This window comes from Pygocentrus nattereri, chromosome 16 (genome assembly GCF_015220715.1).
Source record: "Pygocentrus nattereri isolate fPygNat1 chromosome 16, fPygNat1.pri, whole genome shotgun sequence".
Classification (NCBI taxonomy): domain Eukaryota; kingdom Metazoa; phylum Chordata; class Actinopteri; order Characiformes; family Serrasalmidae; genus Pygocentrus; species Pygocentrus nattereri.
In genome coordinates this window covers 20,531,024-20,553,523 of record NC_051226.1, presented here as the reverse complement: position 1 = coordinate 20,553,523, position 22,500 = coordinate 20,531,024, and the positions used below count along the sequence as shown (strand labels likewise).

The 22,500-nt window shown below is 42.8% G+C and overlaps 2 protein-coding genes across 5 annotated transcripts in view; one reads left to right on the top strand and one right to left on the bottom strand.

The window, feature by feature from the left end:
* Window positions 1-22,500, top strand: part of pcxa (pyruvate carboxylase a) — a 188,453-nt gene that overhangs the window by 116,226 nt on the left and 49,727 nt on the right. The window lies entirely within an intron of this gene.
* lrfn4a (leucine rich repeat and fibronectin type III domain containing 4a) lies at window positions 12,242-21,128 on the bottom strand. Of its 3 annotated transcripts, none has more exons than XM_037546277.1 (3): window positions 20,592-21,128; window positions 16,581-18,195; window positions 12,242-14,130 (listed from the first exon to the last, which is right to left on the bottom strand). In XM_037546277.1, exons 1-3 carry the CDS (start codon window positions 20,737-20,739, stop codon window positions 13,074-13,076), a joined length of 2,820 nt encoding a protein of 939 aa, XP_037402174.1. In that variant the 5' UTR covers window positions 20,740-21,128; the 3' UTR covers window positions 12,242-13,073. The 3 variants fall into 3 exon arrangements, with proteins under 3 accessions (XP_037402174.1, XP_017573857.1, XP_017573855.1); XM_017718368.2 differs by having other exon boundaries at window positions 20,748-21,128; XM_017718366.2 differs by having other exon boundaries at window positions 19,601-20,735.

Sequence of the window (22,500 nt, the reverse complement as noted above, 5' to 3'; positions counted from 1 at the left end):
TGTTTAGGGTCAACCAGTAAGTTTTATCAGTGTTAAGCATGAGAGTTATTATGCATCCAGAGCTTTAGATCAGAAATACAATCCATTTTTTTTAACACTAATGATTTATTTGAAAAATTTCAATCTGGTTTTCGTTTGCATCATAGCACCGAGACTGCTCTTCTCTGTGTCCTAAATGACCTTCTCCTTTCCGCGGATACAGGTTGCATCTCCATTCTTTTGCTTCTTGATCTCACTGCTGCTTTCGACACAGTAAATCACAATGTTCTTTTAACTAGGCTCACTGAGATTGGTCTCTCTGAAACCGTACTATCATGGTTCCACTCGTATCTGACTAACAGGCTTCAGTTTATTTCAATTGGGAACCATACGTCTGACACAGTGCCCATTGAATATGGTGTCCCTCAGGGTTCCGTCCTTGGTTCCCTCCTTTTTATAATCTATATTCTCCCCCTCGGTTATATTTTTCGTAGTCACAATTTACATTTTCATTGCTATGCTGATGATACTCAGATCTATCTCAGCTTCAAACCAGCAGCACTGTTTCCCCCACCCCAGTTAAATAGATGTCTTATTGACCTGAACTCCTGGCTTAGGGCAAATTTTCTTTCTTTAAATGCACACAAAACCAAGTTTATAGTTACTGGCTCCAAGTCCACTGTTAACGCTCTCAAAAATCTTGCTCTCACTGTAAATGATATTACAATCACTCCATCTGTCACTGTCCGAAACCTAGGTGTTCTTTTTGACCCTTCTTTGTCTTTTTAACCGCACATCAAGTCTCTGTCTAGGTCGGCATTTTTCCACCTTCGCAATATTTCACGTATCCGTCCTTTACTGTCCCCGGCTGCAGCTGAGTCTCTGGTCCATGCTTTTGTTACTTCTCGCCTGGACTGTTGTAACTCATTGCTCTATGGGCTCCCCGCTAAGTCACTTAGGTTGTTACAAATAGTGCTTCATTGGCTGCCCATTACTTTACGTATTCACTATAAAATTCTACTTCTCACATTCAAGGCACTTCATGGCCTGGCTCCTGCATACTTACTCGACCTTCTAATACCCTACAAGCCCACTCGTAACCTCAGGTCTTCGGAAGCAGGCCTTCTAGTGGTCCCTAGGTTCAGGCTCAGCTCTATGGGTGGTCGTTCCTTCAGTGTTGTGGCCCCCTTGCTCTGGAACACTCTGCCTCTCTCTCTCTTCGCTGTACCTCTTCTCTTTCTCACTTCAAATCTTTATTGAAATCTCATCTTTTTCTCCTTCATTTTTCTCCTGCATCTTCCTCGGGCCTTGTGTAATGTGATATGCATTTTGTAAAGCGACCTTGAGTTTTGTGTAAAGGTGCTATATAAGTTCAAATTATTATTATTATTATTATTATTATTATTATTATTATTATTATTATTATTATTAGTGTACTGGGAGGGGAATCTGAGGGTGTGTGTGTATAACATATGGAAGCATAACAATGGAAGTTTAGGCCATTGCTACGAATGATCTGCCCAAGGGTTAAAATGTATATTAAGAAAAGTAGGGGTCCAAGAACTGAGCCCTGCATGACACCATATCTAACAGGAGAGGAGGAGGACTTCTGTGGGCCTAGTGTAATAAACTGGTGTCTGTCTAAGATATGACCTGAACCACTGTAGGGCTGTGTCAGTGATGCCAATAGAGAAAAGACGAGAAATGTGAACATCATGATTAACAATACCAAATGCTGCACTTAAGTCAAGGAGAAGGAGATTATTGAGGGAACCACTATTAGCAGGCTGGAGAAGATCATCAAACACACATGCATAACCACAGATCCCCTCCTTCTGTCATGTCCAGGTAAGCTGCCCATCGCTAGCCAGCCAACGCGTAACTGTGTGGATCGCAGCCACAGCACAACTTGTCAAACTCTCCTCTCTTCTTTCAAGGACTTCTCGCTGAGCAGCTCAAGCAAGGTCACAGAGAATTTATAAGCCTAGCTACAGATGGAGGTCTAGATGGAATGCTTTTCATGTCCTTTTCTCTCTCTCCTTGCCCTTTTCTTTTTCTCTGTTTCTTAGTATTCTTAAAGTACATTCTAGTATTAAATTCATTTGACTTTTTTCAGTCCCTCAAACAAAGCCATGCATCTGGATGTGAGACACCAAATGTCAGTATTTGAGAACTGAAATCACTGTTTGGGTATTCATTGCACCAGGAAAAGGCAAGAGAAAATCAGTCTTGAATCACTATTGGGATATTTGTTGTCATGGAATGTCAGGAATAAATAAACAGGTGAAACACTGTTTAGTTCTAACAGGGCTGTAAAGTGCAATACTTTTTGTTTATAAATTAGTAAGTAGGCCTACACTATACTTTGCTACAAGAAAAATACAAATGCCTTAACATTACCAAGGACATATTGTTACAGACATGCAGAGGTAGTGCAGCTGTGATTAGTCGATCTGTTCTAGCTGATGTTGGCTATCCAGAATTACGTGTATGCGTAGAGCATCACTTAGTGTAGGCGTTACTATGACAACGAGCATCACGTGTCCGGTCTGCGTGAGATGAGCAGTAGTGTGTTAGCTTATGAGTTTTCAGCTGGTGTGCTTGTTTTTAATTACTCTAAAATTATGTCAGACTGAGGAAAATATACTTCATGTATTAAAAATGGATAAAAGAAAGACTTCATGTTCTGAGACACATAAGCAGTCTCACCACTGTCTTTTGAAGTTCAAATCATAAACTTTGTCTCCTCTGCAGACCATTTTCTGCCCCTGCCATGTGGAACATTCAAAACTTTCTCTTTGTTGTGAATGCACATAAGCAGAATGTAGTTAAACATTCCCATAGGTAATGTAATCAAATAGAGGTGCCTACATGGCTATTACTCTTTTATTTAACAGTTTACAGGATTACGCACCTCGTTATATTACGCACCTATTGTATTCCGAATGGCCGTAATTGGACTAAACTATTCCAATTGAGGTGTATACTATTCAAATTGAGCTATTTTGTTTGATTTTTGACCGATTATTAGGATTAGCTACTGTTTTGTCAACAAACTAACAAATTTGCATCAACTAGTGTTGTAACAAAGTTCACTAAGGAGAAGAGAACTTGTGCAGGACCCCATGAGTTATCACCATCTCCAACTACTGCTGCACTGTACTTAGCTCAAATGCCCATCTGAAAGAGCAGCCTCTGTTACTCAAACCTTCAAAGACACAAAGCTTACCAGCTGTGACCTTAAAGACTTCCTTGAGCTGTGTATGAATAAGTCTAACTTCTGCTAAACATGTCATGTGATTTGATTTTTTTCAGTATGCTAGCAAAAGTACATCAGTAGTCATTCATTAACTGTTATGGAAGCACGGAAAGGCATGGAATTGGTGCTGTACTGCAAACTATACTTCAAGCACGGGCACTGTCAAGGTCAGAAGTGTGTGTGTGTGTGTGTATATGTGTGTGTGTATATATATATATATATATATATATATATATACTCAGAAAGATGAGAGGTCTGTAATTTTCATCATAGCTGCACTTCAACTATGAGAGACAATGAGAAAAAAAAAACAGGAAATCACATTGTAGGATTTTTAAAGAATTAATTTGTAAATTATGGTGGAAAATAAGTATTTGGTCAAGAACAAAAGTTCAACTCAATACTTTGTAACATAACGTTTGCTGGCAATGACAGACGTCAAACGTTTCCTGTAAGTCTTCACCAGGTTTGCACACACTGTAGCTGGTATTTTGGCCCATTCCTCCATGCAGATCTCCTCTAGAGCAGTGATGTTTTGGGGCTGTCGCTGGGCAACACGGACTTTCAACTCCCTCCACAAATTTTCTATGGGGTTGAGGTCTGGAGACTGGCTAGATCACTCCAGTACCTTGAAATGCTTTTTACGGACCCACTCCTTTAGTGCCCGAGCGGTGTGTTTGGGATCATCGTCATGCAGGAAGACCCAGCCACGTTCCATCTTCAATTCGCTCACTGATGGAAGGAGGTTTCGGCTTAAAATCTCACGATACATGGCCCCAGTCATTCTTCGCTCAACACGGATCAGTCCTCCTGTCCCTTTTGCATAAAAAAAAAAGCCCCAAAGCATGATGTTTCCACCCCCATGCTTCATAGTAGGTATGGTGTTCTTGGGATGCAACTCGGCATTCTTCTTCCTCCAAAAATGATGTGTTGAGTGTTTACCAAAAAGTTCTATTTTGATTTCATCTGACCACATTATTTTCTCCCAATCCTCTTCTGGATCATCCAAATGCTCTCTAGCAAACTTCAGATGGGCCTGGACATGTACTGGCTTAAGCAGGGTGACATGCCTGGCACTGCAGGATTTGAGTCCCTCTCTGCGTAGTGTGTTACTGAGGTCCCAGCTCTCTGCAGGTCATTCATTAGGTCCCTCCTGTGGATTTTTGTTCACCGTTCTCATGATCATTTTGACCCCACGGGATGAGATCTTGCGTGGACCCCAGATCGAGGGAGATTATCAATGGTCTTGTATATCTTCCATTTTCTTACAATTGCTCCCACAGTTGATTTACACACCAACCTGCTTGCCTATTGTAGATTCACTCTTCCCAGCCTGGTGCAGGTCTAAAATTTTCTTCCTGGTGTCCCTCGACAGCTCATTGGTCTTGGACATGGTTGAGTTTGGAGTCTGACTGTTTGAGGCTGTGGACAGGTGTCTTTTATACAGATAACAAGGTCAAACAGGTGCCATTAATGCAGGTAACGAATGGAGGACAGAAGAGCTTCTTAAAGAAGTTGTTACAGGTCTGTGAGAGCCAGAAACCTTGCTTGTTTGTGGGTGACCAAATACTTAATTTCCACCATAATTTACAAATAAATTCTTTAAAAATCCTACAATGTGACTTCCTGGATTTTTTTTCCTCATTGTCTCTCATAGTTGAAGTGTACCCATGATGAAAATTACAGACCTCTCTCATCTTTCTAAGTAGGAGAACTTGCCTAAATACTTAGTCCCACTGTGTGTGTGTGTGTGTGTGTGTGTGTGTGTGTGTATGTATATGTGTGTATAAGATGGATGGATAGATAGGAAGCACTGTCTTGGGCATGGAATTCACCAGAGTTGTACAGGTTGCTACTGGAATCTTCTACTCCTCCATGATGACATCAGAGCTGGTGGATGTTAGACACCTTGCACTCCTCCTTCTGCTTGAGGATGCCCCACAGGTGCTCAATTGGGTTTACGTCTGGAGATATACTTGGCCAGTCAATCACCTTTACCTTCAGCAAGGCAGTTGTCATCTTGGAGGTGTATTTGGGGTCATTATCATGTTGGAAAACTGCCATACAGTGTGTTTTTTACAAAGGGAGGGGATCATGCTCTGCTTCAGAATGTCACAGTCCATGTTGGAATTCATGTTTCTCTCTATGAACCACAGCTCCACAGTGCCAGCAGCACTCATGCAGCTCCAGACTGTGGTGCTACCACCACCATGCTTGACTGTAGTCAAGAGACAGTTGTCTTGGTACTCCTCACCAGGGTGCACATATTCTGGACAGTATTTGAGCCAAACAAGTTTATCTTGGTCTCATCAGACCACAGGACAAGGATCCAGTATACAATATTCTTGGACTGCTTGTCTTCAGCAAACGTTTTCCGGGCTTACTTGCATGTCAGCTTCAGAAGAGGCTTCCTTCTGGGATGACGGCCATGCCGAATGACTTGATGCATTGTGTGGCATATAGTCTAAGCACTGACAGGCTGACCTCCCACTTCTTCAACTTCTGCAGCAGTACTGGCAGCACTCATGTCTATTTTTTGCTTCCAACCTCTGGATATGATGCTGAACACGTGGACTCAACTTCTTTGGTCAACCCTTGCGAGGCCTGTTTGGAGTGGAACACAGGAACACTGTCCTGGAAAAACGCTGTATGACCTTGGCCACTGTACTATAGCTCAGTTTCAGGGTGTTGAGTCTTCTTATAGCCTAGGCCATCTTTGTGGAGAGCAAGAATTATATTTCTCACATCCTCACATTTATTAACAAATAATTGATTAATTGGCTTAAATGTTTAGCTACTGTAAATGAAAAATAAATGATATAAACAATGATATTGCAGTTTAGGCTGTCTGTGGTTTAATGGGTATAACATTTTAACTTGCTAATCTGCTGATATTTTATCACTATATTGTAAATATATATTGAATATTATTTCAGTTGAGCTGTGTATGAAAAAGTGGAATTCCAGTGACGAGTAATTTAATCTTGTGAGCCGTGGTAATTTTGGTAAGGGTAACAGTGTTGGCACATTCTAACAAATCACTTACAATTCAAACTATGCATCCTGAGAGAATAGTAGTTTGTGAGAACACAGGCTTGGGAATGAGGAAAGCTACTTGTTTGTTGATTGTGCTGCTGGAGAGTTTTCAAAATCAGCACCGGGATGTTTTCAGATGCTTGACCATGCAGGCTGTGCTTCTGTGCGACGCCATGTCAGACTTGCATATGTTGACTACATTTTGTTTTGAGAAAATACTCCGGGAATTCTATACAAGCTTTCAGTCATGCTTGTATTTTATTCATTTATATTTTTTTGCTGCCTGTTCACACATAAGTGCAACGCTATAGGAGAATTGGTGCCCCCTCCAGGTGAAGTCCCTGACTCACTCTATGTTGGACATAAAATGTAGACAAAAAATTGGGAATGAAAATACTTGATAGTTTTATATCATTGACCTTGTCGATAATGTTCCAGTCTCGGATTGTACAACATTGAAAATAAGCCCAGGCATCTACAGTGGATCAGGTCAGGAATTTGAAGGCATTCATATGAATGAAATGTGATGTCGAGTGTGAATTTCAGGATTCCTGTACTGCTGTCCGACCTTATGCAAAAGTAACAGTGTGCTATAATGCATGTGTTATCCATCATATAAAAGTTATGATTATGTCTTCATCATTACCGTAGAAAACATGAGTTACTTGAGTGACAAAAATGACTTGTCAAATTTAAAAGATAAAGTTTGGGTTAGCTAGATACCTTGCCTCTTTTTGGCTCCTTTTCTTTGGCTGACAGGGCAGGCAATTTGGTGTCCGCTTTTGAGTTTCGTAAAGATTGAAATACCATTTTCTGTATAATGCTTTGACATATATCCCAGTAATTGAGCTTTCAGATCTCTCTCGCTGTCTTCCAGTTTGAAGTGCAAGCTGCACACTTAAAATTGTATATAACATTTCTGCAGGTATAAGTGCTGGGTTTGTGTTTCAGTGGCATAAATTACCCTGTGGCCTTTGACTGTGTGGAAAATAAAACAGGCGAGTGGTTAAAATGATGTAAAGTACACAAAAAGCATTGGTTATTGTGTCTAGGTTAGAGGGTTATATTGTTTCATTTTGAAAACTTTTTGTCGCAGATACATTTGATTTATGTTCTTTTTTGACTCAAGTATAAGGTATGAAGCTTGGAATTGCTGGACAGGTAAGCAATTTAACCCTTGTGAGGTGTTTGGGTCTGTGGGACCCATTTTCACTGTTAACCAATAGAATAAAAATGATGTAATTTATTATTATTTCAGCCTGATTCCTTGGCATTTGCTCTTTTTCTGTGAGAAACATAAATCACACGTTTTCAATGACTTCACACTGTACACCCCCTACATATGTGGTTTTTGATAATTACATGGATTATGTAGGCAATATTGCCATGGATTATGTAGGCAATGTTGCCATCTAGATTAACTCACAAACACCAGCAACTTTGCTTGGCCCCATCCTGCCTGGATGATTTTAGATGAGAGTCTGAAGTGGAGAACTGCAATCTTAGTTCCAGCAGGTATGACTCACTTTCAAAGGAGAGCAAGAAAGGCAGGGATTAGGGGTCAGGTCCGCGCCAGCAACCTGCATCAGAAATCCCGAGAGTAACTAAAGAGAGAGATGTCAAGAATCAACCAAAGCTTCCTTTCAGAGCTCTCTGATAAACTGCAATATGAATTTTAACAAAGGCATGAATATTTCCCCTCATCGTTCTTATCTTTGGTGCAGTCTTGCCTGCTTCAAAGGCTTGAGCTGTGTTAGCATCACACTGCAGGGATCTGAGGGATTCCATGGCAGGGCCGCTTATCGTCATCATTCACCTCACGCTTTTGCCTGCTCTCTCTCACTCTTTCTCTCCCCCATGCTCTCACCCTCCATGGCTCCTCTCCTCTCTGAGAGGAAGGCTGCTCTTGTACGATACTAAGGCATTACACATCACTGTCAGGAAGGTGGGCCATGCTGTGTGCCCAGAGGCCAGATTGGATTTGAATGGAAGAGAGAGAGAGAGAGAGAGAGAGAGATCTCTCCACAGAGGTGTCAGACAGAGAGTGATGGAAATCCAGCTGCGATGGAGCAGCCCGAAGAACTGTGGGGAAAGTGGAGAACAGAAAAGAAACAAAGAAAAAGAAGTGCAATCTTCTGCTAAAGTGAATATGGGAGATTGAATAAAGAAGCAGACCCAAATATACACTGTTATTACCTCAGGGAAGGTTGGCATCTTTCTGGTGTAGAAAGAGCCAGTCCCTCAGCAGTTATATGAAACACTTTCTATTCGTGCTCCTACAGCAGTCTTCTGCTAACAAAACAGTTCTCTTAAGACCACTAGTGACAACTCACTTTGTTTCTATGGAGGTGGCAGGGTCTGCATTGCTGCATTGCTGATGTTTGTTGGTACACTCTGTCTCTTTGAACCTGCTGGAAGCTCCCTGCTGTGCACGGTCGAGTGTAACTTCATTCTTCGTTCTGACTGACCTTGTTCAGGCCAGTGCCGCTCAGTCATCATATCGCTTTTCTGGAAATCAGTGAGGCATGGAGCTAGAGCTTGGGGCATTATTGCTGCTCTTCTACATGGATTCATTTGGTGTGCCCATTGACATAGGCTACGTTTACACAGCAGGTGAAAGTGGCCAAAATCTGATTTTCTCACCAAATAATTTTATTTTTTTTTGCTATTCACATTATCTTTTAAATGTAATCTTTGACTTTAGTCTCATCACGCTCCTAAACTGACCTGCATGTGCAAAGGAACAATGCTTCACGTTGCTTTACAAGGCATGCTCATCCTGAGGTAAACAATCGTCACTGCCAGTGAATACCAGTCGCTCCTGGAGCTTTCAGTTTTATCTACACCAACGTCACAGGAATCATCGTGAAGCTTCATTGACTAACAGCTGGGCTCATCACCCAGAATGTGTTCATGATCGCTGTAAAAAGGGCACAGTCACTTCTTTGATTTGTGGCCTTTGGATTCTTTAAACTTTACTTTCAGCCTTTCTTTTACGCTGCTGCCTCGTTCTCCTATGGCCAGCTTCAGCCACTTTTTTGGAGTCTCTTAATTTTTTTTTGTACGGAAACATCCCAAATGTTTGAGGTCTCAGCAGGGCGAAATGAATGAATTGTTGTAATTGTTGTATTGATGTAAAAGTCGCATGAATTCCAATCTGGCTGTTTAGAATGAGTGGATATGTATCATATTTCAGTACCACATATGAAAATCGGACCTATATTTCAGTACCACATATGAAGTTCACACCTCCACGCAGATAATACATTATACACAATGTATGAAGAAAAAAAATTTGATTTGGGCCACTTGTCAGCTGAATAGTTGTAAAAGTTTTGTGATCTGGGGTTTCTCCACCTGGGAGATCTGAGCTGTTCTGTCCCTCTTTCCAGTCACCAGTATGAAGAAAAAAGGAGGGAAAGGGAGGGAATGGAATCAAAAGATTGTGAACAAAGAGTGTGCATGAAAATTGCAGGCCTCACAAGCTTTAAGAGGTATTACTTAGTGCTGCTCCTGTGCTGGCAGCTGAGGCTTGTTCAGAACGAGGGATTCTGGCACTGATTGGAGGGGGGTGGTGAAGAGGGCGGCAGGGAGCACAGGGTTTGACAGCCTGAACCTCGATCAGGAAAGCTCCTGTCAGACTCCCACACTCTTCCCCGTCCCGTTGGGAGGGGGTGAGCCCGGATAACAGCAGAAAGAGTGCGTGCAAAGGAGAGACAAAAAAGACTATGGAGGGAGCAGGCAGAGGTTATTGGGTAATTCTCTGCTGGCAGAGGGGGGTGGAGACAGTGGCAGTTAGAAATTCATAGATGTGATTTGCTCCTTAAAGCTTTCTTAAGTTGCCTTCTCACACAAGCACACCATCCATTTTCAGCTTAAATTGGAGAAAGAGCAGGTACATCATGACCTTTCTGGCTGAGAGAAGTCCAAACACACTCGGCAGCTTTCTGCCTATTCTTAAGACAAGTTTTAAGAGCTGGGTACTCCTCAAAGTACAGTCTCTCTACCAACGTTAATTTTAATGGCACATTCACCACCTGTCCCAATTAACTCAGTATGCCTTCCACTGTATTTCATGAAATGTCTTCAGCCTGAACTACAAAGGAGCTAGCAAGATCTTTAAATTTTCTTCTAGGTGTAGAGTCTGTAGCTACTCTCGGCAGAACATGCAGCATGACAGCCAAAAGGGCAAAGTTGTGCCCTTTTGTGCATGTTATTTTCTGAACAATGCATATCAGTTGTGAGAAGCATTCCCTTGGTAGCACTGCTGCAAGTACAGTCTGTCTTGTGCTGAGTTTGAAGCCTCAGATTGTGGTTGGAGTTGCTGAGGCTGGAGCTGCTGGTGGGGTTGAGCAGCACTAGCCACAGGCCTGTCAAGAGCCTAGAGAGAAGGATGGAGCGAGTGAGAGAGTGAACTGGAGATCAGTGGTTGCAGCTGCCCAAGAACTCTCCTAGCCAGAAAAAGATAAAGAACGCGCTGTCTCTGTCTGCATGGCTGCTCCGTGTCGCCCAGCATACATGATCCATTCACCATGCATGTGCCAACGAGGGTAAAATCTCTCAGTAAAGCTGGACAACCCAAGACAAAGAAGTCAGGATTGTCCAGTAGGAATGTTCATTTCATCATCTATTAGACAGGCCAAGCTTTAATCAGTAAAGCATTGAAACATGTTTTTATCCTTTTGTCAAATGTCCATTTTTCAGGTAACAGTAGGTCATGCAATGTCAGAAACCACATAAGCAAGTCTTTGAGATTTCTTAACAACTCAGTGGTTGATGATGATTTAATGGATGCATTTAGCATGATGCTAATTAGCAGACACATTAGAGGCTCCCATTACTTGTTAATTACATTAGACTTGCAGCTCCAACTCTGTACAACGATTGTATCTTGGCTGATTAGCTATATTTGGGGTAAAAAAAAAAATTGTAAATTTCATTCATGTTGTCAAGTAAACTGAGAAATCCTGCTTTGTGAAGTATCCTCCAGGACAGCACATATAGAATCCAAGAGGAACGCCTCTTTTCTTACTCCTCACCTCCTTCTGCTCCCTTCTTTCTTTCCTTGGGCTCTTGTGTGTAGTATATTGAAGCTTCTTTTCTGTGGGGGCCTTATCATGCCCTCCATTCTCAACCGCACACATTGCCTATATTTAGCTCCTTGGGGCTTCAGCAATAGAACCGCACATCATAACAAAGCACTTAACGTGGTCTGCGGCGTGAAGAGGCATGTAAACTAGTCTCCCTCTCAGAGTAAAGGCTCCCCGCTGCACTGCTAGATCTCTCCATTTCTATTCCACACAGCAACTCTCTCTCTCTCTCTCTCTCCTCTTGCCCGCCCTTGCCTCTGCCATCCGTCTCCAGCCCATTCTCAGTCCCTCTCTTCTATCAGCTGTTGCACAAACACTCTTGCCATAGGCCTGTCGTCCTCTGTCAGTAACCCTATTCTTTATCTAGCCAGTAACAGCGAGTGGAGAAATATGGCTGGAAATGACACAGGCTTGGCAATAAAACCATGACTGATGGCTGAAGAACCTTTTTGTGGACTTTTAACGAGCCATTTGTTCTTTCATTTTGACATTTGTGCTTCCCTTGCTGGTCAACTTTGCCACTAGTAAAGAATTTTCAAAGTGTAGTGTGCATCTCATCTCTCCTGTCAGGGGAGTAAAATCTTTTTACTGCTTGCCGATCATTAAATTTGTGTTAATGTGCTGTACTGTAAAGAAAAGCTCTCTAATAGAATTATGTTAGCACATCAGTCATTAAGTTTGTTTCCCACAGTCTAATATTCATATGAGGTTGTAGATATCATGTGAGGCAGTGACTAATGAAAGCGCTGTCTTTGTTTTTGCTATTATTTCCCACCTGTCATTACTTATGCAAAGCTTCCTTTAGCAAACATTCCTATCATAATAGATGGAGCATCTCAAAAATAGTGACTTTATTCCATAATTCAGAATCTCAGTGTAACATTGTAGCCTTTTGTTTTATTGTTCTGAAGAAAAAGGATCATATAAGAACACTCAAATTTGCATGTCAGACCAGTGGAACCGTTATTGAATGACGGTACATACACATGAACAAATGGGTCCATTATAAGTGCTCTCAGTCATAATACTCCTTTCTGTTCATTTTCAATTAATGTTCAGTCACAAGAGGACCACAAAAAAGAAAACCTTTACAAGGTATTTATATTCATTCAACTTCCTTTATCAATAGCCATAAAAGTGAGCTTCTTTCTTGCAGCAGCATACTTTAGTGTATAATGCACTCCCTGTCTGGATTTAGCATTTGTTTTTCTGATACTTATCCTCTCGGTAAGCCCCACATTTGCATTCAAGAGCTGTCACATTGGTATAAAATAGTGGCTGATTTATTCAATAATTTATTAATTGGTTAATTAATCTTGTAGAAACAGAAGCTCCAGGTTGTAATCCCCACATGCTTCAAGGCTGTCGACCAAACAAACGGGTCCGTGAATCTCATTTCTCCAAATCCTGCCCCCTTTCCTTTGTTCTTTGTCTTCCTATGATTTTGATTTTGGCCTCACAGTGGCTCAGAATAATAGCGGTCACCAAATAATAGGCAACTCTGTGTGGTGTACAGAACTCCTCATTACACCATTCTTTCTTGACAATTCTTTTCCTTTTTTTTTTTTTAAATTACTATAATTTTTAGTGTGTCCTTCCTTCATTTGTATGGTAACATTTTGTGCGTCCTCATTCTGACATTTTGCATGGCATGGTTATCTGCTTGGTACATGCTAAACATGGAGCAATTTCCTGTCTCGCTTCAGTCTCTATACCACGCTCTCCTCCAGGTCTCCGGGATTGGCAGCCATGCTACAGTTCGAGTTGGAGTTGGAGGAGTTGTTGGAGGCGTAGGCGTGCAGATAGCCCTGCGTCAGTGCATGGCCGTACTGCTCGCTGCTGGCACTGGACGTACTAGTGGTGGATGCGCAGTGAACCAGCATTCCATGCAGCGACTGACTTCGACGGGTCCAGATGACACTCAAGCGTTTGGCGTAGCTGTAGCATGTGGTGGTACTGATGTCGCCTGCGTCGAAGGAGCTGCTTCGCTTCCCCAGTACCTGAGTCTCTACTGGCCCCAAGTCCATGCTGCCCTCTCCTTCTTCTGGCCCAGCTTGGGCAAGGGAGGATAGGGCTTGCCTCTTGCCTTGCTCCTGATCTTTGTCCCTGTCCCTATCCAGTGACCTTCTATGCTTCAGTCTGCCTTCATGCTTGACAGCCTTATGTCCAGACTGGGGAAGGGTTTGTGAAGTTTTAGCTGAGGAGTAGTAGAGTGTCACTTTGTCACTCTCTGGTGTAAACGGGAGGGTGCATTTCTCCCTCCCTGGGTCTATGTCCATGCCCTGGCCACAGTGGGGCTCAGAGTTCTTTTTGGCTTTCGCCTTGTGCTTGGCTTTGGCCGGTGCTGCTTTCGTCTGTTGAGTGAGCAACCCGTTTGGCACGGCCACCATCATCACACTGTTGTTTCCGTTGGTCTGGGCATAAACATCCACACCTTTGACTGGCAAGAACTCGCCCGACAGGTTGGCGTCATCCCGACAATCTCCACAGACTCTGTGCCGCACCATCATAGCCACAGTGAAAACCAGCAATGTTACCACCACCACCCCACCCACCATCACAGTCAGTGTGCCGCCCAGGAAGTGAGCCTGCAGAGAGCGGCATTCTGGGTAATCCTCTTTAGTACTGAACTGGGTGCAGCCCAACACTTTTGTGGTAGCCAAGGAGGAAATGCCATCGTCAAATATGGCTAAGACGCATAAGCTGTAGTCTGCACCGGAGACCAAGTTCTTCAGCAGGAAACTCGTACTGGTAGGTGGCAGGATCCTGCCAGGAGACAGAGAGAGAGAGGAGCGAAAGAGAGCATAATGAGGATCTTATCAAGCTAAGAAGACTGTGAGATGAATTAAAAGAAATACAATAAGGAACAGCTCAAGTACGCTAATGATGATTATGGCTAGTCTGCGAGAGGTAGGAGCTACCGGAGCTGTTCTTTTATAGTGGAAATGGTCTAAATCAATACCTTGCAAAAAAAAAAAAAAAGCCTGTGAAAATGAGGAAATTCAGAGGAAATCACAGGCGCTTGAGAATTGGCAGCCTGACGAGCAAAGAGATTTTTGCAATGAACATCTATCGGTGTTCTCTTGCTGTTAGCCTGGAGGACTCCCTCCTACACTAGTCTTTGCTATCTCAAAATCATCACTTTGTCCTCTAGCTCCTGCTGAAACGGAGTCGATATGAAGCTCTTTAATGCATCACTCCAACTGTGGCCACTGGACTAGATTGGTATACAAGCCCATATTGAAAGTGCTCTGGATAGCTACGCGAGATTCAGGCGTTTACCACTGGGAGATAATTGCCAGCTATTGCAGAATGGCCTTGAGCAGTTTTTATCTCCTCTATATTGGCTTCAGTCTGCTCTCTGCCCTTTTTGGCCATCCTGCCTTAGATATGCCAAACTACTTTTGTTGAATTTATTGCGTTTGATCTTTAATTTCTACACTTCTTGGTGCTTCCCTTGATCTCTAGCCCTTAAGTAAAAAGGCTTGCACTGTCATTGAATGAATGTAGCAGTGTATTTATCAAAGACTGTGTTTACATGCAAGTTGGTGTCTTCTTGTTTGTGAGCCCAGCTCTTTACTGCATATCAATGACTGATTTTGCATAGGCGTATCTCCATGCCCGTACATTTCAATATGGAATGAATAATTGAGAATTACAAGCTTCACCATAAATGTGTCATAATGATAATCATAAATGTCTTACTTTTAACGGAGCATTTATATTGCTGAATGCTATGAATTCCAGCACTCATTGAGTTGTTGAACTCCTAATCAAACATAAGCATTGATCTGTTGTTTTGATGAGATGATTATAGCATTTGAGACATACATGTACTCTGATTTTTCTCTTTCATGTTCTTGAGATACACCTCTCAAAATAGCACACCTCATTGGAACTTGGGTTCATGAACTGGGTTCATCTGCTTTTTTCAGTATTTCCAAGGCTAATAGAAAATACCCAGAGAGAGCTCCATTTTGGGAACATTTCCTCTGTCAACAACCAATGCAGCGGTGCATGAAATGTGGCCAGTGTCATTATGGCGTATTGTGGAAGTCATTTATTGGTCCAGACTGGCATTGGGTGTTCAGACTGAGAACATTTGCATGTCGATGAGCTAAGCATTCGTAACAGATCCATTACCATTGATATATGCCAACCCTCCCACTCATCTCCCTGCTTTGCCTTCCATTGCTGAATAACTGATGGAAGAGGAGAACCTCTGAGGTTTGCTTCACCTCACTTCTCCTTTTATAGCTCTTCCTTTTCCCTTTCCTCATCCTTTCCCCCTCTCCCTATATATTTATATATATATATATATATATATATATATATATATATATATATATATATATATATATTCATGTCACACAAACGTGCTCCCCTCCCTCTGACTGTGCATTGATTCCCATTATAGGACACCAACTGTATGATGCAGTATAGTCTCTGCTGTTTTCAGCCATTGTGCCATGATGTGATTTAATGGCAAACTTATTTAAAAAGCACAGGTTTGTTCTGCATCCTGTTTCACTTTTCATATATGTAGGGTACCTGTGTGCCCCTGCCTATACTCCAACAGAGCAATCAAGTGCAACAGGCTGGAGACTGAAGTCCTTTAAGGGGGTAGGGTTGGCTGAGGGACACAAAAGAATAAGTAAAGAAAATGGCAGCAGAGAGTGAGTTCATGTTCCTGCTAGGATGCAGCATGCAGACTGTCAAAACTGGCTTGTTTGTGCAACCTTTAATCAAGAATTACTCCCTCTACCTTTCTGAGCAGCACTAACATAAATGGATACCATGGCCCTCTTCCTGCCATCGTGTCCCGCCTTGTCTCACTGCCCCCTCTTACCTCTCTCCCTCCATTTAGATCCATTTCAGTCAGCCTGATAGGTTGTGACACTGTTGTAGACGGTGTAGTTTGTGCTCTTTTAAAGAATTCATTCTCTCTTCCCTGAAGTCAGCAGGACCTTTCTTACTCTACTTTCTCCTCCTCCTGACTATAAATATCTCCCAGTATATCTGTTGAAGCCTTGTGGCTCGATTTGTCTCTCCTCTGCTTTGGAGTTTTGTCTCGTTTCCCACTGCTTTATTCTTTTATCAATATTTGAGCCCTGTAATCCAGACATCCCTTCTTTTTTCTGTTTTCTCTTTATCAAGAGATTTTGTCTGGTCATGTGCTGTGTGTACTACCACTTCAGACAAACACATGTTCTTACCTGTATACAAGTGCATCGTCAGCTGTGCTGTTGTATTGAATCTGGTACATCCACACTAAGTAAGGTGTTGAAGTTCTACCCATGTGCCAGCGCACCTCAGCAGAGTTAGAGGTCACTCCCAGAACTGCCACCAGTCTCTCGGTTCCAGTGTTACCACTGCCAGTTCCATCCTCCCCCTCACCTCCAGTCACATTCTTTACTGTTACCACTCCTACCCCTCCTACGGCCCCTCCTCTACCACTGCTGATATCAGAGGAACCAGGGTCTCTGGGGTTAATGAGGGGGACTGTGCCATTGCCCCGGTGAGGCAGTGGGATGATTTTCAGGTCCACCTGGGCAGTGGACTCCCCAGCTGCATTGATGGCAATACAGGTATAAGTTCCATCATCTCTAGCACGAGTCACCAGAAAATCCAAGGTTCCATTATAATATGAACGGATTCGACTGGAGTTTGCTACAATGCGATCATCTGGTGAGACCCAGTGGAAGACTGGCTCAGGGTCACCAATGGCACGGCACTTCAGTGTGGCCCTTTGCCCCTCCAGAACCCACAACTTATTGGTGTTGCGGGTGATGAGAGGAGGTTCACATGTGAATTCTTCCTCTGGAATGGACCAAAAGTAACGTCCAGCAAGGTGCACAGGTGTGGCACAAGTCTCCATATCATCCTCACGTGTCAGCCTCCGAAGCCACAACAGCTCGCAGTTACAATGCAAAGGGTTCCCTCCGAAATTCAGGCTGATGATGGCATTGTAGGGTGTGGGGCTGATCACACCGATCTGTGAGCGGGAGAACAGAGGATCAGGGGGAAGTGTCTGCAGCCTGTTTGAAGTCATGTCTAGACGGGAGAGTTTGTAGAGCTCACTGAAAGAGCCCTCAGCAACCTGGTCTATAAGGTTGTGGTCCAGATTGAGGGTGCTTAAGCTGGCCATGTTCTGAATTGCTTCCCATGGAACCCGGCGGAGGTTGTTGTATGACAGGTCCAGGTCCTCCAGTGTTAGAAGGAAGTCATCAAAAGCGTCATCTGAGACCTCAGTAAGCTGGTTGTTGTTTATGAAGAGATGCTGAAGATTAAGAAGGCCAGTTAAGTCCTGAGGTCCCACCACAGTCAAGCGGTTAGTGTCCAAGTGCAGTGAACGTAGACTTTCCAGATCAGCAAAGGCCAGTGGCCGTAGGGCATGGATGGTGTTGCGTGACAGTGTCAAATCCACCAGTCCTGTCATGTTGGCAAAGTCAGCTCCTCCCACCTCCAAGATGTAATTATCAGCAAGACGAAGCTCCACAGTGCGACGATCAATGTTTGGTGGGACAAAAAGCAGTCCTTTGTTTACACAGAGCGTGCTTAGAGACTCTGATAGGTTCCGACACACACAGTGGAAGGGGCAGATGGACACCATGCCCCATGTCTCCCCAGCCAACACACCTGGACTGTATCCGAGAAGCACATGGCTCATCAGGCCCAACCACAGCAGAGTCACTGGTGACATAAGACCAGGTTGTGCTGTTTTGGGGCAGATACATTTTGAGTCATGGAGTTGTCGTAGCTGTGGGTCCTTTATCATGGATGGCCACAGCAGCCCTGGGCTTGGCATTGTAGATTTATTTATCCACAGACCTGTTCAAAAAGAGAAACCACAATGTCAGTTGTTTCATCTCTAGAAATCACAGCACTGCACTGGAATTACTTCAGTAGAATTGATGTCAAACCCAATAAATTATTAAACAGCTTATTAAAGCAGCACCACCTTTTTTTTTTTTTTTTTTTTTTTTTTTTTTTTTTTTTTCTTTCTCTGCCTGGGCTTGTACATTTGAATTATTTCTATTGATGAATCCATGCGCTCTTCCTACTGCTTTTCTATTCATGGATTCTCAGAACAAATGCAGTTGTCCATTAATTACAATGGTGTCTTGGTGTTGTGCCAACTTTCTCATCCAGGGCCTGCGTGATTAATCTAACTATGTATCAATTCACAGTGGAACCACCGGAGAGCTTAGCTATTCATATCCACCGCTCATGATTAATGGATTCACCTGGATTCTTTAGACAGTTGCTTAAATTTCTAAGCATTTATCGTGTACCAGTCAAGCATAGTAAGAACTTAATCTTTTGCCATGTATTCTGAGTAAGAGCTAGAGCCTATGTAGTCACCAGGGACAACGGCTCATGTGATCTGCCACAGCACAGTGATGAATGGCCCATTTCTTCTGTCGTTGGCGGATGTGAGATCGGATGGTTGATGTTGTACCTGTGGGCACAGGCAAAGTCTGTTTACTTTGGCTCTGTGTCCTTCTGTTTGTTCTCTACTCTCTACTGCCTGCTGCTTTCCTACAGTGGCCTGATCGCTCCATTAACCTGATCCATAACTGACTGCGAGTATGTTTGTGTGCTGTGTCATAGTGTGTAACAATCCTATCCAAGATAGCGTTGTGTAACAAGGCTGGATTGTCTTTCAGGAGTGTGACTAAAGCCCTCCAGCTCCTTATACACCAGCAGTTTTGACCATTAATGGCGGATGCTTGAGTGGGTTAATATGTTATTGTTGATGAGATTATAGCATGGTGTTGTAAGCTTCTCTCTATTTTTATGTTACTTGGAATACTCTAATTTCTGCTCATTTGAGCCTTACATAATGGCTCCACTGTCACGCTCACAAAGCAGTTTTTTTTTTTTTTTTAGCTAGAGAGAGGAAGAAATAGAGAAAATGGGGCTTCAACTCGAGCATCAGTGGTGTATCCACTGAATAACCATGTGCAATTGACTAACATTAGTTTATCTTGATCATTAGTTCAATTTATTCAGTTAACAGGTTTGAGGTTATTTAGGAAGGGCTGGTTTCCTTGACATAGATTAAGCCTGTCTCTGAACTTCAAAGTGATTTTAGTAACAAATCACTTCTCAGGGCGTAATTTAGCTTAGGAGTAAACATAATGGCCTGCAAACAGTATCCTTCAACCATGTGGAGGCATGCAATTTCACCTGCCAAAACTGCATGTGCATGAGAGATAGAGATTGCTCATACCTGATATATCTGTGCTGCATCAAGATTTAAAAAGGTTCCATATTTTGCCCATTTTTAAGGAGCTGAATTGTCCTACTGGTTTCCTCAGTATTTAAAAGCATAAAAACCCAGCAAGGAACACTGAAGAAAATGGCACAGGCAGTAGTGCTGGAGTATTGATTTTTCTCTCTTCATTGAATTTCATTACATCCGTGCCCCTTGATCCCAGAAGAATGATCAAACCAATCAGCCGATCGCCGTCACATAATTATTAGCTTGAATGTTTTTTTTTCCCTGATTCAAGCTCTGTAATCCTCAGGGTTTTTAACTTTGCACGTACGGTCACAGCTCATCATTGCTTCTCCTCACACATTGTTTTGACCGTTTACTGGATTTTTTTTTTTCATCCGTTCAGGGTAGATCATTCCCTTCATTCTCCACTGATGCAAAAAAAATAAAAAATCCTAAATCACTGTATGAAGCCCTACAGATTTTGTAGCATTGTTCAAACCTTTCCCCTGCTACCAAAGGGGCTGCTGGTTGCAATTTCTATCCAATCAGTCTGGCTGCAGAGGTAGAGCTGGTAAAGAGGAAAAAGATTAACTGTATTTAATGAGTTCTGTGATTCATTGAGTGGGATTGTTTCTATGTCTCCTGGTTTTGCTGCTCTGGCATGTGACAACAGAATCTCAATCTGGCCCTTAACTGCATGTCCTTTAGCCACATGCATCAGCAATACCACTTTTAATCCTTCACTTCACTCCTTCACCCAGAATTGAAACCACGCGGTAGAAGACCTCTTCTCCATACGTGTGAAGTTAGCATCAGAGATTGGAAATTAATGGGATCTTCCTGAAAACTGGTGCATTAAAGCAAATAATCCAATTAGGGCAGCTTTCAAGCAGCCCCTGTGGGCTCTGACTGAAACTACTTGTTTGTGCACGCTGCACAAGCTTTCCAGACTGACTTAAGGTACATCTGTGAAACTCCAATTTCTCTGCATGGTTCCCACCTCGAGCTGTCCCAGCCCCTGTTGTTCGCTCTGTGATTAATCCATCCAGTAGCACGTCTGACTCTAGTCTAGAGGCATTTGCATGGTTCTGCTTTCTCCAGTTTTGCCTGCAGACCTTCCTCAAGAGAAATGGGAGAAAGGCAAACATTTACCAACCTTTTCATGGTTCTTTGAGTCCTCTCAGGAGAGAGCTTTAGTTCTCTCTAGTCTGACAGTACACCCTGCTCAACACCCGTTGTCTCGTACTTTCCTTTATGGAGCACTTCGTGGAGCCTCCCAGCGCTGCCTCCTTTTTGCTTTCAATCCTACAAACGAGTCCGAGGGAGCCAGGCGCTTTAACTCCAAAAGCATCATCTAGAGATACCGGGAAAAGGTTGCCGTCGCATGGTCGTGCTGCCAGTCAGAGCTTTGTTGTGCTGTCCTCTCTCTGCTTCCCAGACTCGAGCTGAGGCGTTGTGTGATTTGTGGCTTTTGGTGCAGGGATGGGAGTCGGTGTCTGCGTGTGCGGAGTGTATGTGTGTATCTGTGTGACTGCAACGTGTCTGCTACAGTGAAAGCAGAGCGAGAGGGAGGAGAGAGAGAGAGAGAAGGGAGGGGAGGGAGAAAGGGAGGGGGAGTAGAAGAGCCTGAAGCAGTCCTGGCTTGCAATATGAGGATGGGAGATGGAATAGAAGAGGCGAAATGGAGAGAAAGAGTTGAAGGAGGGTAAAGTGGAGGCTGGAGTTGGACTGGGGAGATGGACTGTGAACTGTCGAAGGAAAGAATGGCTTTGAGTTTTACCGCTTTATCAGTACTTCTGTGACAGCAGGAGGTTGCTGCAAGAGTCTGGATGGCTGCTAACTGACCCTGAATCCCTTGGCAACATATACATGCCTTTATACATTTCAACTCTGACCAGCCCAGTAACTCCCCAGTAGAGTGAGGAAAAAGTGCAGTTTGCTGTTTCTCGCAAAGGTGGTATGGAGAGCGATTTAAAGAAGAGTTGTCAATACTGATTATATTAGTAATTGAGTTATCTACCAGTTGTCTTGAGGATTAGTTCATTTTTTAAAGGCTAAACTATAAAAACGAACACTTACCATCTTAGTCTTTCAAATATTCTAAAAATCTTTATCAGATAAACTAGGAAGTTTTTAAAGTCCCAAGGAGTCTAGATTAGAGATCTGTGACCCAACTGAAGCCTGACGGGGCTTCTTAAAATTCTCTTAAGTCAGGCTTAGGTTTGTTTTGTAATGTTTTTTTAATGCAGTTCATTATTTTTTAATTGAGGGGAATATGCCTACATGGATTTGTTTTCAATTAAAGTTCAAGACAACATCCGTTATAGTCACACCATGGTTGCTTAGAGACATATGTTTTGTTGGTGTAAAGGTCACAGTGGATCTTTCTCCTTGCTTGTTAAGCTTGCCTAAAGTATGTTAAGCATTTCTGCAAGCATCAGTCTTAATGAGAGCAAATTTAGCCCAGCATTTTGAGAGTGGATGGTGGATGCAGGTTTGATCAGCAATTCCACTAACATGTACTGATAACATACACTGTTAGTGCATTATACCAGCTGTGTAAAATACCAGTTTATCCCAGCGTGGCATCAACTCGGGCACTTAGTAACAAAACAATGTAAAACAGTCTGTGATTATTCATCTCTGTTGGTTTGAGCAAACAGAATCGGATTGACTTTGGGTTTCAAATTTGGCACTACCAATTGGGCTTGATTGAATTAAGTCTCGAGTCATGGGTACCGGTTTGATTTTGAGATTTAATTTTATGCACAGACTGACCTCTTTCCATGTGTATGTGTGGACTCATAATTTAAAAAAAAAAAAGAAGCCAAATGGGCATCTTTGTAGCATTGCCATAGAAGAACTACAAAAGATGGTTCTTTAAAGAACTGTTTTTGTAAACAGATTTG

What these genes read in the sequence shown, in the direction of transcription:
- lrfn4a (XM_037546277.1), bottom strand. Translation starts at nt 20,739, where the DNA reads ATGTTTGCCTTTCTCCCATTTCTCTTGAGGAAGGTCTGCAGGCAAAAC. An exon ending in AGGGGCTGGGACAGCTCGAG is followed by an intron (nt 18,196 to 20,591) that starts GTGGGAACCATG and finishes CTTTTTGAACAG; the next exon opens with GTCTGTGGATAAATAAATCT. An exon ending in GACGATGCACTTGTATACAG is followed by an intron (nt 14,131 to 16,580) that starts GTAAGAACATGT and finishes GTCTCCTGGCAG; the next exon opens with GATCCTGCCACCTACCAGTA.